This window comes from Scyliorhinus torazame, chromosome 5, assembly GCF_047496885.1.
Source record: "Scyliorhinus torazame isolate Kashiwa2021f chromosome 5, sScyTor2.1, whole genome shotgun sequence".
Classification (NCBI taxonomy): Eukaryota; Metazoa; Chordata; class Chondrichthyes; order Carcharhiniformes; family Scyliorhinidae; genus Scyliorhinus; species Scyliorhinus torazame.
Genome location: NC_092711.1, coordinates 210600280 through 210616256, shown reverse-complemented (window position 1 = coordinate 210616256; position 15977 = coordinate 210600280). Strand labels below are relative to the sequence as shown.

The 15977-nt window shown below is 44.0% G+C and overlaps 1 protein-coding gene across 1 annotated transcript in view; it reads left to right on the top strand.

Moving 5' to 3' along the window:
• The window catches only part of LOC140418108 (sodium- and chloride-dependent neutral and basic amino acid transporter B(0+)-like), an 82671-nt gene extending 66924 nt beyond the window's left edge, over positions 1-15747 (top strand). Inside the window, exons 10-14 of the mRNA XM_072501526.1 lie at positions 2166-2284; positions 5548-5647; positions 8517-8626; positions 9808-9978; positions 14051-15747. Coding sequence (XP_072357627.1) covers positions 2166-2284; positions 5548-5647; positions 8517-8626; positions 9808-9978; positions 14051-14143 — 593 coding nt within the window. The 3' untranslated portion in view covers positions 14144-15747. The remainder of the gene's footprint in view (positions 1-2165; positions 2285-5547; positions 5648-8516; positions 8627-9807; positions 9979-14050) is intronic.
• Positions 15748-15977: the final 230 nt, after the last annotated feature.

The following is a 15977-nucleotide window of genomic DNA, read 5'->3' as shown; positions in this document are numbered from 1 at the left end:
ATTTGTTTAATTTACAACTGAATTGATGCCATATCTAATAAGTCAGAGTGTATCACAGGCAAACGTAAATGCGCAGATACCTCGTTAAGTACCTCAACTTTTCGTATTTTTCCAGGCAGTGTTAACTGCAATGCTTTTGCCAAATGTAACAGTCTGTTTTTACTCTCTGAAAGTAAGGTATCACGTGTTATCGTGTCCACCTCCAAAAAATTCTGAGCCTCTGAAAGAGCCATTGTCCACAACACACTCCCCACTTAAACCAAAATACCACACCGGAAAAGCAACAATCCTTCACTGTCTTTAAGTTCACAAAAGCCAATCCCATAGATAGACTTTTATCCCCCTCGAGCCCCCAATTGTTATGGGAGAGGCGTTTTCAGAACCCCAAAATGTATCATGCAGTTTAACCAACCTCCCCCTTTAATGGATTGTTAGCTTTTGAAGCACACGGCTGGTTCTCCAGGAGTGGGATTACAATTATGGACACGTGATTCTTATACACAAAACAATGTTTATTCCATGAGCTCAACTTAACCTTTTAAATAAACATTGGATCACTTAACACCCCTTACTTCAAAGATAACTCGGAAAATAATACAACAGTAAATAATCCCTCAAAATGTTCCTTCAAACTTCCAAAAGACTTCACCTTTAACAACAGACATGAGGTTACATTCAATATACTTATAGGCTCAACAGACCAGTTCTGTGTTTTCTTATTGCAGCTTTTTGCAAAACACATCCCAGCTTTCTCCTCAAAACTGGCTTTCTCCTTTTCAAACCGCTCTCAGCAAACTAGTCAGGCACTTTTCAGCTTTCTCCTCAAACTGGCTTTCTCCTTTTCAAGCAGCTCTCCTCAAACCAGCCAGGCACTTTTCAGCTGCTCTCCTCAAACCAGCCAGGCACCTTTCAGCTTCTCTCCTCAAACCAGCCAGGCACTTTTCAGCTTCTCTCCTCAAACCAGCCAGGCACGTTTCAGCTTCTCTCCTCAAACCAGCCAGGCACGTTCCAGCTGCTCTCCTCAAACCAGCCAGGCACTAAAAACTAAAAATTTCAAAATGGCTGAGCTAAAACCCAGCTCCACCCACAATCTGCCATCAATGCATTTCTTAAAGGTACATTGCTTAAATATCCATTTCTTAAAGGCACTCTCACATGACAATATCTACTCCTGTACCTGCTACTCAATCTGATGGTCTTACCAGAAGGAATCCAGAAGGAATAACCAATTCAAAATGTTCTAAAACTAATGGTTGGACAGATTTTCTGGTTTTCTTTTCATTTTCAACCTGGGCCTATATCCGTTAGAGTTTAAACGATTGAGAGGTGATCTTATTGAAACATAAAATACCCGAAGGGGAATTGCTGTTTGGATGCTGAAAGTATCTTTGCCCTTCAGGGAGCAGCTAGAATTAGGGGACACAGGTTGAAAATAAGGGGTCTCCCATTTAAGACTGCGGTGAGAAGATTCTTTCTCTCTCTGAGGATTGTGAATCATTTCATAGACTTTACAATTCAGAAGGAGGCCATTGGGTCCATCGAGTCTGCACCAGCTCTTGGAAAGAGCACCCTACCCAAGCCCATACCCCCACCCTATCCCCATAACCCAGTAACCCCACCCAACACTAAGGGCAATTTTGGACACTAAGGGCAATTTAGCATGGCCAATCCACCTAACCTGCACATCTTTGGACTGTGGGTGGAAACCGGAGCACCCAGGAGGAAACCCACGCACACACGGGGAGAACATGCAGACTCCGCACAGACAGTGACTCAAGCCGAGAATCGAACCTGGGACCCTGGAGCTGTGAAGCAATTGTGCTAACCACTATGCTACCGTGCTGCCCAAACTTTGAACTCTCTTCCCCATATAGCAGTAGAGGCAGGGCCAATGACCATTGAGACGGATAGATTCTTGACTAACAAGGGGGTCAAAGGTTATTGGAGGATGGCAGGAATGCAGAGTTGAGGCCCCAATCGGATCAGCCATGATCTTATTGGATGGCAGAGCAGGCTCGAGGGGCCAAATGGCCTACTCCTGCTGCTAATTCATATATCTTCATGTTTGTATGTCCTATGCTCCCTTGACTGTAAGGGTGGATTTCTCTGGGATTATGTAAATTATTCGTTCATTACTGATGTCATTCACTATTTTCTTCAATCAGAAACAATTATGACAGCCCTACTGGACCAGTTTCCAAAGTTCCTACGATCAAGGCGGCTTTACCTGACAACTGGTCTTAGTTTTGCATTTTACTTCCTTGGCCTCCTATTCGTGACAGAGGTATGATATATTTGAGCAATTTGGGCGTTTCCACATTTATTACTGGTTATAACTCGAAAAGATGATAAAGTTTATCGGTTGAAGGAAAAAAGAATGACCTTATGGTGTGGTGAGACCACTCATTTTTTTTTCCATTTGTTTAATAATGTGCAGTGACAGTGTGAGATTGAGTAATCATCCGCCAGAAGGAGGTTAAAGTGATCGGGAGCAAACATGCCATGCAAAGGGAATGGAAACAAGGACAAGAATATTAAACACAGAAGCCAATGTTGGTCAACAAAGACAGGGATTAAATGTGAATGAAACCTGGTGTAAGGACACAGGAGACAAAGTTTAAGATAATCTCAAATCTATAGAGGGTAGAAAAGCAATTTGAGAAATTGTGAAAGGTGTTATATAAATGCATGTTTTATCAAAGAACAAAGAAAAGTATAGCACAGGAACAGGCCCTTCGCCCTCCAAGCCTGCGCCGGCCGTGCTGCATGTGTCACCTAAAACCTATCTTTCTTTCATTATGCCTACATGGAGTGGCAGCGTTACTGTAGAAATGGGGAAATTGGAGGCCCAATATAAGAATAATTAATCATGGAGCAATCAACTTATGTGAACAAAGTGACTACAAATAAATCACTACATTTACAGAACAATTCAACTCTGTAGCTAATACAACCTTACCATTCTGACTTCTCCAGCACCAACCTATAACATATCATTAATGGCACCTGTCCATTTTGCATGAATGATACTATCCCCAGGATTTGTCAACCAATTAGGCATCTACCAACAACTCAAGAAAAATTCAGATTGAAATGCTGGTCTAAAATTTTCAATGAAGAATGCAAAAATTCAGTACTTCCTGAACTGGAGAAATTGATTATTTCCCCTTTGCACAGAAGCTGTCATTCAAATTGTGCTGTACATTTTACAACTGCAGCCCATCCACAGGCTCCATATGATGTTCCACTACATTGATGCTTAATAAATGCGCAAAGAAAAAATATCTAATTGTTGTTTGAGGTGAGAGAAAATCAGGCAAATCAAGTGCGACAAAAAATGAAATTAATGAATAAGAAACCCCAACAGCAAGGAATGACTGTGTCAGCAATGTCTGAGCTAAATCATTCGTACATCAGTCCTGGCATCCCAGGAATCAGTCTGGTAAATCTTCTCTCCACTCCCTGGCATGACCATCCTTCCTCAGATGAGGATACCAAAACTGCACACAATATCCCTGGTATGACCGCACCAAGACCCTGTATAATTACATCATGATATCCCTGCAGCTCTACTTGAATCCCCTCCCTATGAAGGCCAACATACCCTGTGTATACTTTACCGCCTGCTGCACCTGCATGATTACCTTCAGCAACTGGTGCACAAGCACACCCAGGTCTGGTTGTACATTCACCTCTGCTAATTTACAGCCATTCAGATAATCATCTGCCTTCCCGTTTTCTGACCAAAGTGGATAGCCTCATTTTCATCCACATTATACTGCATCTGCCATTTATTTACGTACTCACTCAACTTGTCCAAATCACACTGAATCAAGGAATTTATGCAATTTACAATGTAAAAGTAGGCCATTCGGCCCATCAAGTCTACACCGGCTCTTGGAAAGAGCACTCTACTTAAGCCGACGCCTCCACCCTATCCCCATAACCCAGTAACCCCACCTCACCTTTTTGGACACAAAGGGAAATTTATCATGGCCAATCCATTTAACCTGCACAACTGTGGGCGGAAACCGGAGCACCCGGTGGATCCCATGTAGACACTGGGAGAATGTGCAGACTCCACACAGACAGCGACAAAGCCGGGAATCGAACCTGTGACCCTGGAGCTGTGAAGCAACTGTGCTAACCGCTGTGCTATCTCTGCATCCTCCTCACAGCTCACCCTCCCACTCAGTTCGGCGACCGGGAGTGGAAAGCCATTGAGAAGAAGAGTTGTAGGCACGGGATTGAGATTATGGACTGGGTCAAGCCCCAAAGGGAGATAGGGGCATGGAGAGGTCGCAAAAGCCGAGTTTCAGAGAAGGGATAGGAACAGGAAAAGATTTCAGTTTGGTTAAAAAGAGACAAGCAGAAAAACAGGCTCCGAACAGAACAAAGGCTACGGGTCGCAGACTTCAAGGACTCTGAGAAAGGCCTGAAGATCCAATAAGGCAACCAAATCTGTGTTGCCAGCCAATGGGGCAAAGATATCTCTTTGAAGCAGCAGTGTTCTGCTTGGCGCAGCCAACGAGCTGACGTTGTGCATGTGAGTTTATTCTAGGGGAACAAAATCTTGGGAAATGGTATTGAAGCTCTGCGAGGTGACCCATTGTTGATGCCTTCCAAGTTGGATTGACCTTTGGAGTGAATTCTCGGGTAAGATCCTTGAAAGTGAAGACTGGAGCCACTCAAGAGAGAAGCAGGTTTTCAGTGAGATTGGTTGACTCAGTATTACTGACATCTGTGTGGGTTGTTGAGGCAGCCCTGAGCTCTGTCAAGGTTGGGTCTGCTCTTCATTGTGCAGTGTGGCATGTTTGACCACAGTTTGCCTGTTAAATCACATGTACCTCATATTAATCTTAAATGTAAGAGTATAAGGTAGATTTTGCAACTCACTTCATTTTTCTGACTTGATTGTTTGCTCAAAACCGATGGAATCTTATAGCCTTATTCATTGAGAAAGTGTCTTAATCTCAAATTTTGCCTATTTAAACAAAGCATTATTGATCTCTAATCGAATCTCACCAAACACTAAAGTGTCAAGTCAAGGATCATGATAATATATAAGAAAGGTCAAACCATCTAAATCCAGAGAGATATTTGGTTCTAGTGAGATCAGGTGCTGGATTCGTCGGTTCCCTAGCTGATTCTTCTCGGCAGCGCGCCATTCGCTGCCAGCGGGATTCAATCTTCCCGCCGCATGTCAATGAGATTTCCCATGGAAGCCACTCCACATTGCCGGAAAATCCGAGCAAGCGACGGTGCGCTGCTGACGGGAAAAGTGAATTGCAACGGCTGTAGAATTCCGGCATGCATTGTGGGTTTCCTCATTTTAAAAAGGATGTTCAGTTATTGAATGGGTCTGGTGAACATCCAGTTCATTCCAGAGCTTAAAATAATAAGGGAGAATTGAAGACAAATTACAATTGAATGTTTTGCAAATGAGCGCGAGTGCAACATTTTACATATCCTTTGATCTCTTATTCTGAATGTTGGAGTGTTATGATTTTCCCCAGTAACTGCTTCTAATTCTCCATCTAATTTTAGGCTGGGATTTACTGGTTAAATCTCGTGGATTATTTCTGTACTGGGTGGATTCTCATTATAACAGCTCTGCTGGAAGTTATCGGTCTCAACTGGATCTATGGTAAGGAAAACAGGAAAAACACTGAACCAAAATCAAATAATTTTTTTAAAGTACTTTGGTGGATGTAATAACCCTCACCATACCCATGGGGACGATACAATTGATCCCCCCATGGGGTTTGTGGAATACGAGCTCTTCACTGAGGGGCAGAGGCCTGGCATCTGGGGCTCGTGAACCAGGATTAAAGCCGGCCAGGATTGGGGCTGGCATGATCAGCAGCCCCGGCTGGGACTTATCTGCTGTATGCTAAGATGCGGCCGTTACTTTTATTTGCCGAAATGAACTTTCATTGTTTAATCCACTCAGGACTCCTGAAGATATTCTCGTGGACCTTCAGGTTTCTTTAAAACATCAAATTGAATGAATTGGGTGATCTGGGGCAGATAGTTCCTCATATCTGAAGATGAGTAGGTTTCAAATGTTCTGCTTACCTGTTGAAGATCTTTCTCCATTTGAGTCCAAATTGAGACGGTGCCTTCAGCATTCTACACTCATGATCTCCTTCATCTAGCTGGGTTACAGCTGGTTATTTTTGTTGCAACCATTTTCCTACCAATTGCTTTTTTTTTAGAAAATATTTTGTAAAGGTATTTCTAATTTTAACCACCAGGTATCAAAAGGAAGAAAACAAGATAAAAAGTACACCCACCCAATACAAACTCCAGCCAACATGGCTTACACAATCAGGACCTTCTACCCCAGACCTCCTTTCCACTCGTCTTCTACAGAAAATCTAACCTGACTTAACCCCCCATGCCTCTCTTTCTGCCCCCACCCCCCAGCTGACAGCCTCATTGTTCTCGAAGAAGTCGATGAACGGCTGCCTCCCAGCAAACCCCTGCAGTGATCCCCTCAAAGCAAACTTGATTTTCCCGAATCTGAGAAACGCTGCAATTTTGCCAACCCATACTCCCGACTTTGGCCGCTCTGAGTCCCTCCATCCTCGTACCATCTGTCTCCGGGCCACCAGGGAGGCAAAGGCCAGAACATCAGCCTCTCTCAACCCCTGGGCTCGGGGATCTGTGGACCACCTTGAATTGTATCAGGTTGAGCCTGGCACACGAAGAGGATGCAGTAATTCTCCTCAGGGCCTCCTCCCATAATCCGACCTCCAACTCCCCACCCAGCTCTTCTTCCCATTTTTCCATCACCTCCCCTATCGGGGCTCCTTCCCACTCCATCAGTCCCTGATAGATCTCTGAAACCTTCCTCTCCTCTACTCCTACTCTCGACACTACCTTCTCCTGTATCCCCTGAGGCAGCAGGTGTGGAAAGGTCGAAACCTGCCTCGCACAAATTCCCTTACCTGGAGAAACGGGGACCTATTCCCACCTGGCAGCTCAAACTCTTCCTCTAACTCCTCCAAGCTCGGGAAGCCCTCATCGATAAAGAGATCTCCAAATCTCTCAATCTTCGCTGTCACCTCCCCCCCCCGCCCCAGCAGCACCTTCTTCACCCGTGGGGTTTTTCCCGCCCACACAAACCCCAAGATCACTGCATTCACTTTTTTAAAGAACGCCTTGGGGATAAAAATTGGTCAGCTCTGAAAGGCAAACAGGACCCTCGGAAACACCATCATCTGCACTGTCTGCATCCTCCATGCCAATGACAGCGGGAGCACAGCGCACGTCCAAAAGGCCTCCTTCACCTGTTCGACCTCCCGATCCAGATTTAGCTTGTGCAGCTGCTCCCACTCCCGTGCCACCTGGATGCCCAAATCCGAAAGCTACACCCCCTCCACCTTAAAATGATATCTCCCTATATCTCTTCTCCTGCTCCCTCGCCTGAATCGCAAAGACCTCGCTCTTGCTGATATTCAATTTATACCCAGAAAGCCGATCAAATTCCTCAAATATCCCCTTGATCCCTCCAATCCCCCTCAGCATCTCTGAAATATACAGAAGTAGATCATTTGTGTATAACGTGATCCTGTGCTCCACCCCCATCCCCTCACTGTCCCTTGCCAGACCCCCGACGCTCTCAGTGCCATCGCCAATGGCTCTCTAGCCAGGGCAAACAGTGGTGGGGAAAGTGCACAGCCCTGCCTCATCCCCCGGTGCAGCCTTAAGTAACCTAAACCCATCCGATTCAGCCCCACACTTTCCATCGGTGCGTGGTATATCAACCGGACCCAGTCCACAAATTCCTGCCCGAACTCAAACAGCCCCAGGACCTCCCATAAATATTCCCACTCCACCTTATCAAAGGCCTTCTCTGTGTTCATGGCGACCACCCACTCGACCTCCCGTCCCTCTGGAGGCATCATGATCACACTGAGTAGCCTCCTGATATTGGCCGCCAGATGCCTCCCCTTCACGAACCCCGTCTGGTTCTCCCCTATCACCCCTGGCACACAATCCTCTATTCTCGAGGCCAAGATCTCAGCCAATAGTTTGACTGGGAAATCCTTAGTGATCCTGGCCCGGTGGCACAGTGGTTAGCACTTTTGCCTCACAGCACCAGGGACGCAGATTCAATTGCGACCTCTGTATGTGTGGAGTTTTCACTTTCTCCCCATGTCTGCATGGGTTTCGTCGGGTGCTCCGGTTTCCTCCCGTCGTCCAAAGGTGTGCAGGTTAGGTGGATTGACCATGCTCAATTGCCCCTTAGAATCCAAAAGGTGAGGCGGGGTTGCTGGATTATGGGGACAGGATGGGGATGTGGGCCAAGGCAGTGTGCTCTTTGCAAGGGTCGGTGCAGACTCGATGGGCCGAATGGCCTCCTTCTGACTGTAGGGATTCTATGATTCTCTGATTTAACCTGTTCATTAGAGACACCCAGTATGAGATGAACTTCTGCAGTAAACAAACTGTCCTGAAGACTGGACAAACCAAGTGATTGTGTCTCTCTGCTTTCTTGTTGTTCACAGGGGTAAACAGATTCATCAAGGACATTGAGATGATGATTGGGAAAAGAACTTGGCTCTTCTGGCTGTGGTGGAGAGCGTGTTGGACTTTTATCGCCCCGTGTTTGCTGGCAGTAAGATGTTAGATTTTTTTTGTGTGACTTGAACTGAAAATAATCAAACTGCAGGCAATCTTCCAATCAGCATTTGATCTGGTTTTACATATATCCAATCATACTTACAAACTAGGTGCACGAGTAGGCCACTTGTCCCCTCAAGTCTGTTCCACCACCATTCATGGTTCATCTAATTTGAACCTAATTTTCACATTCCTGCCCACCTCCGAATATCTTTCACCCCCTTATCAAGAATCTATCCACTTCTGCCTTAAAGATATTCAAAGATTCTGCCTCAACCACCTTTTCACATCCCTCGGAGAGAAAACAAAATCCTCACCTTTGTCTTAAACAGTGACCCTTAGTTCTAGATTCTCCCACAAGAGGAAACATCCTTCCCATATCGACCCTGTTCTGTTTTGAACTTACATGTTTCAATCAAGTCGCCTCTTACTCCAGCAGATAAAAGCCTCACCTGTGAAGATCTGCCAATTTTGTTACCCCTTACATCATGAGCTTTATTTTCTGCAATAGCCCCTGATGTGGCACCTTATCAAATGCCTTCTGAAAACGTATGGTCCATCCACCGCTTCCCTTTATTTTTTTCTTTATTCGTTCATGGGATGTGGGCATCGCTGGCTGGGCTGCATTCGTTTCCCATCTCTGAGAGGCATTTAAGAGTCAACCAGATTGCTTTGGGTCTGGAGTCACATGTAGGTCAGACCAGGTAAGGACGAAAGATTTCCTTCCCTCAAGAACATTTAGTGAACTAGATGGGTTTTTGAAATAATCGTCAATGGTTTCATGGTCGTCATTAGACTTTTAATTCCTAATTTTGATTGAATTCAAATTCCACCATCTGCCCTGGTGGGATTTGAAGCCATATCTTCAAAGCATTACCCTGCACCTCTGGATTACGAGTCCAGTGACAATACCACCACACCACTGCCTCCATAGCACGTGGGGCTCTTACAAAGAACTCCAATAAATTGGTTAAACTTGATTTCCCTTTCATAAAACCATGTTGACTCTGCCTGATTACTGTGAAAATTTCTTTAATAATAGCTTTCAAAATTTTCCCTGTGACAGGTATTAAGCTTATCATTTTCTGATTTCTGCCTGCCCCTTTTTGAATAAAGTTACATCAGTTGTTTCCCAATCGAATGGAACCTTCTATTTGATGCATTTATTTCATTCAGGCAGTCTTGATGTGGTCCTTCGCAACATTTACCTCTCCAACATATGGACCTGTTGAGTACCCAGTCTGGGCAACAGTACTTGGCTGGTGTATGACGATCTTCTGTATTATGTGGATTCCCATTGTTGCCATTGTGAGAGTTGTCCAAGCTGAGGGTGCCACCTTGTGCCAGGTAAGGAAACACCTTGACATCTTTTAAAGGGGTAGGAACTCATGGCACATTAGGGCCGAGGAGGAGCACTGAGTTAAGTACACAGTTAAGCATAGAGCTTGTCACTTTAAAGCCAAAAATGTCCTTATTGTGCTCTTGGTCCTCATTTTCAGTTTGATCCACAACTAATGGGGTGGCAGGGAGGCACAGTGGTTAACACTGTTGCCTCACAGCTGCAGGGACCCAGGTTCAATTCTATGTCTGTATGGAGTTTGCACGCTCTCCCCGTGTCTGCGTGGGTTTCCTCCGGGTGCTCTGGTTTCCTCCCACAGTCCAAAGATGTGCAGATTAGGTGGATTGGCCATGCTAAATTGCCCGAGTGTCCAAAAGGCTAGGTGGGATTACTGGGTTGCACGGATAGGGTGGAGGCTTGGCTCTAAGTAGGATGCTCTTTCCAAGGGCTGATGAAAAGTCGATGGGCGAAATGTCCTCCTTCTGCACTGTAAATTCTATCATTCTATGAAAGCGATCTTGGTAAGTGCATTAATGCAGGTGTGATGCAAATGCACCAGAAGTAGGAGGTGGGGAGATTATAATGTGAGGTCATTTAGAATGTTAACGGGAATGAATAATTCATACTATCTGGTGATTTGGACAATATGGACAAGCATCAATTAAGGTCAGAGTAGGAAAAATGATAACGTGAGTATAGCTTGTTGCAGAGATAGGTGATTGATTTATTAAAATATCATGGTGACAGACGCTGAATTGTGACGAGATCAATAAATCAACTATTCATAGTTTATAATATAGTTATCGATAATAATTAGAATAAAATTAATAAAAGCAAAGTAGAAAATAATAGGAGGTTTGCACAAGTTTGAATATTTCACTCATTACAATATGTTGCAGAATGCAGTCCTCCTATATTGAATTCCTACAGTGCAGAAGGAGGCCCTTCGGCCCATGAAATCTGTACTGATCCTCTGAAAGAGTACCCTACTTAGGGCCACTCCCCTGCCCTATCCCCATAACCCCACCTAACCTTTGGAGATTAAGGGAAATTTAGAATGGGCAATCCACCGAACCTGCACATCATTGGACTGTGGGACGAAACCAGAGCACTTGGAGGAAACCTATGCACACATGGGTAGAATGTGCAAACTCCACAGTCACCGAAGGCCAGAATTGAACCCGGGTCCATGGAGATGTGAATTAGCAATTCTAACCATTGCGCCACCGTGCTGCCTGTGCACTTTGTCCATAAACCGTATATTGTCAGGCTGCGTTTGTTAAATTCTTAATCATTTACATATTATTCATGAATTTTATGAGGTTGGGGATTGGTCTGTCTCGTAGTCAATTTGTTCTATATCTTATTTGCACAATGGTGTCTTTTCTCCTAAATTCTAACGCAGGTTCACTTTTGTGTGGTTGTGGCTGCAGTTAGTGGCAATGAGAAGTGAAATTCAGACAGAGCATTTCCTGCCTATCAGCAAGTGAACACAATTCAGTTGTACAATTGTCTCAGACAACTCTCTCAGTCCCTGTTCCCTGGGATTAATTTCATGCTCCTTTCCAAACGCTGTTGAGAATATTCACATACTCTTTTCTAAGATCAGCTTTCGGGACCGACACGTATTCAGCAATGAGTCAGATGTAACTATTTGTCACAATGAATAAGTCAATTTGAGGTAAGTTGTGATGTTTGAGAAAATATAGCATGTGAAGTCTTCCTTATCGCTTAAGTGCCATTCATACACATGCTAATCCCATTTGAGATCACACAGAAAGTAGATCCGTATTAGTTTTATACATACCTGTTGCACATTCACCATGTCATAGAAACATGTATACAAACTAGCAGCGGGACTAGGTCATTTGGTCCTTTGTGCCTTCTCCGCTATTCAATATGCTCATGGTTAACCCTCAATCTCAATGCCAAATTCTCACTTTCCCTCCATAGTCCTTGATGCCAGTGGAATCGAATTCTTAAATCTTAAAGAATGACCTACCTCGTTTTGAATACATTTAGTGACTTGGCTTCCACAGCTTTCTGTGGTCGGGAACCCCACAAGTTTCGAGTGAAGAAATCTTTCCTCATTTCAGTCCCAAATGGTCCACCCCTGTGGTGATTGTCGCTTTTAAGGGCAACACAGCACAGTAAGTGCCATATGGCTTATGTAACCATTTGGGATCAGAGTATGGCATCACCCCATGGAGAGACAGGTTCCTAGGCAGAGATATTTTGGGAGCTAGCTACAGCCATGAGGCTGCTGTACAATTCTTATTAATAAACACCTTTTATTTTCACTAATGAAGTGTGCAAAAGGGTGTTTTATATCTGGTGATGAGGATAAATTATCCCGACGCTGTTTCTGCTCCAATACCTGTGAGTATCATGTTTTAATTGAAGTCTAAGAGAAGATACTCACCAGAATGCCTCTCTATGGTCATAGAGACCCATTTGATTCCTTCATGGAGGACTGGGCACAATATGTCGAGTGCCTTGAGTATTATTTCCAAACAAACTAAATAGGTGAGGAGGCGAAAGGCAAATCAATTCTCACAAATATTTGTGGAACTCAGACCTAGGACCTTATTTGAAGTCTTGCAGCCCCAAGGCATGTCAAACCTCAAATCATTTGGTGAGCTTGTGATTTAGTGAGGTCAATTGCAACCTCAATCATCAGTTATACTCCAGAGATTCAAATTTAATTTAAGGGTACGAATCCCAGATGAATCGTTCGCGATTTACTTTGGTACCAGTCTTTATTTTTTCTGCTTGTTTCCTTTCGCAGTTCATTTTTGCTCTTTTAATGTTATTTTTCGTAGCCTTTTGCTGAACCTTAAAGATCTCCCAATCCTCCAGCTTACTCCTAGCTTTTGCAATATGGTATGCCCTAGTTTTGCCTTTATATCCTCTTTGACTTCCTTGTTTAGCAATGGAACGTTTTTCTCCCTTTTACAATTCTTCTTCCTCGCAGGAATGTACTTTAATTAAGATTTATTTAATATCTCCTTGAACATCCACCATTGTTCCTCAGCTGCAATACCCAGTCTACTTGAGCCAACTCTTTCCTCAGGCCTGTCTACTTACCTCTGCCCAACGCTAAAACTCTAGTATGGCACGCTGCCTTCTCTTGTTCAATCTGCATTTGAAATTCCATCATTCTGTGATCACTCCTTCCACGAGGATCCTTAATGACAAGACCATGTATCAACCCTTCTTTGTTACATAATACTAAATTGAAAAATAGCCGGCTACTTTGTTTGCTCCATAACATATTCCTCAAAGAAACAATCCTTCCAATACTCTTAAATCTCTTCAACCACACCACGTCTTGTACACCTGCCATTGCTGTGCTTTCTGACAAACATGGGCTCTCCAGCCAACAACATCACAGTTTAAAAAAATCGTTCTTGTATGAGTTCCTTCTAATGACCCACTCCTCCCTGTCTCTGTAATATCCTTCAGCCATATAAATCATCAACATTTCTTTCAATTCTGACACTTTGTGTAGCTGTTGTCCTAATCGCTCCTTCACTGGTGACTGTTTTCAGTTGGCCTGGCCCTAAGACCTGGAATTCCACCCCCAAACCTAATTACCTCTCTCCCCATCTCACACATATTTAAGATACAATGAGCAGTATTTTCACCAGTGATAATTTGGATGCAAAATACAATTTTTAGTGTACCTCAGTGCCAGTCTACACCCTGAGGCATTTCTGCGAGTATGTCTGGAAGGCCCTGGAAGGTAATGCTCCTGGCATTGTACAAACATTTCAGCCAAGCATACTTAACGGCTTAGCAGGTGATATGTCTGCCCCAGCCAGCCATGGAAAAAGGCAGCAGTTTGCAACTCTTAGTCTCCAATCTGGTGCTAATGGCCTCAGCGTTACCTGGCCCAACACACAATGGCCTGTGATAAACATACAGGTTAAATGTTTTTCAGTATAATATGAACTGACACATTTTGGCACAAACTGCAGGGTAGCCTGATTGGGATCAGGTTGTTTTTTTCTCGTTGGAAGTTCATGCTGAGTAAGGATCCAGCTGAAATTATTGATCATTTCATTTTTCCTTTCATAGAAAATTTCTGCCGCCTGCACATCAGCTCCTGATTGGGGTCCATACTTGAAACAACACAGAGGGAAAAGATACTGTTACAGACTTAGAACATAGAGTGCAGAAGGAGATCATTCGGCCCATCGAGTCTGCACCGACCCACTTAAGACCTCACTTCCACCCTATCCCCATAACCCAATAGCCCCTCTTAACCTTTTTGATCACTCAGGACAATTTATCATGGCCAATCCACCTACCCTGCACGTCTTTGGACTGTGGGAGGAAACCGGAGCACCCAGAGGAAACCCATGCAGACACGGGGAGAACGTGCAGACTCCGCACAGACAGTGATCCAGCGGGGAATCGAACCTGGGGCCCTGGCGCTGTGAAGCCACAATGCTGTCCACTTGTGCTACCGTGCTGCCCCTGTTTCTACAGAAGCCCCTAAACATGTGCAACTTTGGGCCCCTCCTGAAATGTGAAATTTTAATTGTTCAATTTGTAAATAATTAAAATCCACAGCTGTTCTATGATGCTCCCACTGTAACTTTATTACTTTTTCTGAGTTACAAAGCCAGGGCTCAGAGTGCGGTCAGGGGTGAACCCCTACTCCAGCTCCTTGCCTGCTCCAAAAACCAATTCAAATTCAAATTGAATCCAATTCATGGTCCCCACAAGGGAGACATACCAGATCTGAGCCAAAAGGCTCAAACACTTGTTCTATGATACTCCCACTGTAACTTTATTGCGAGTTCTACAGAATAGTCTGTAACTCAGCCAGGATTCAGATACAACTTGCTTTGAAGTTTCCTCTAACCACTGCAAACATGGGCATTAATTTGAGGCAGGATGGTGCAGATTAGAATTAATGATCATCAGAGCTCCTGCATTGTGAACCTTCAGTCATTCTCCCACCTCAGTCCTGGTGGCAATACAGAGGATTCCAGTCACTGAACATTGTGGACAAGAGCTCCTGTCCTCACAGCAATTTTCACCTGCAGTACACAATGGCTGGGTTCCCCTCCCAGGATGTGGGTAAGATTGACACTGAGGGACCTGTTCCACACTGAGGTTAACTCACCAAATGCTGACACACTGACTCCAAACACTGACTGTGGACAACTCTTGCACCGACCATACAGTTGAAGCGGTGTAAGGGGTTGGTCACCTCCCTGGGACTGGAGCAGCAAAGAGGCGACGGCTTGTCTTGCTATTGCAGAATGGTGGTCATTAATGAAACCCTATGCCATTTCTCCATGGGAAAGACAAATCTTGCAGTCAAGTGCATTGATATCACTACTGACGTACATGGACTTGTACCAGAATCGGGTGAACTAATGCTGAATGCAATATGTTGCAGAAGAATGACCATCATCAGAAGCACACTGTGTATTTTGTTCAACCTTGTACAAAATTTATGAAATTATAACAATAAATGTTGCTTTGGAAATACAATATTCGTAAAACAAAAACACTGCCTGTCCATGTGTAATGCTGATGGTTGGTGTGTCTGCTGACACAGATCAATCATGACTTGTTGTTTGGCCTTAACTCTCCCCAGGAACTGAATGGTTGTCAGATCATTAAATGTCATCTTTATCAATTCATGTTGAGTATTTACAGGTGAAATTTGTACAATTTTGGAGAATCTTTTAATAATCTGTATTAAATTGTGTTATAATCTGAAACACTACTCACGCAATGGATGTGGTGGGTTTTAATTAAACTAGAAAAAGTTAAAACTGGTCTGAAGAGCATCAATATTGACCTCTGAAACTTGGATGGAAAATATTAACAAGACAGTCTCAGACATTGTGCCATATTGTGATCACTGCAAGTCTCAGTCTGGCACCTGCACATTATTGAAGAGTTACATCAGTTCAGTTCCCGAGCCGATGGGTTGGATAGAATGACGTGTTCAATTACAATTGCAACAATATCAGACACAGAT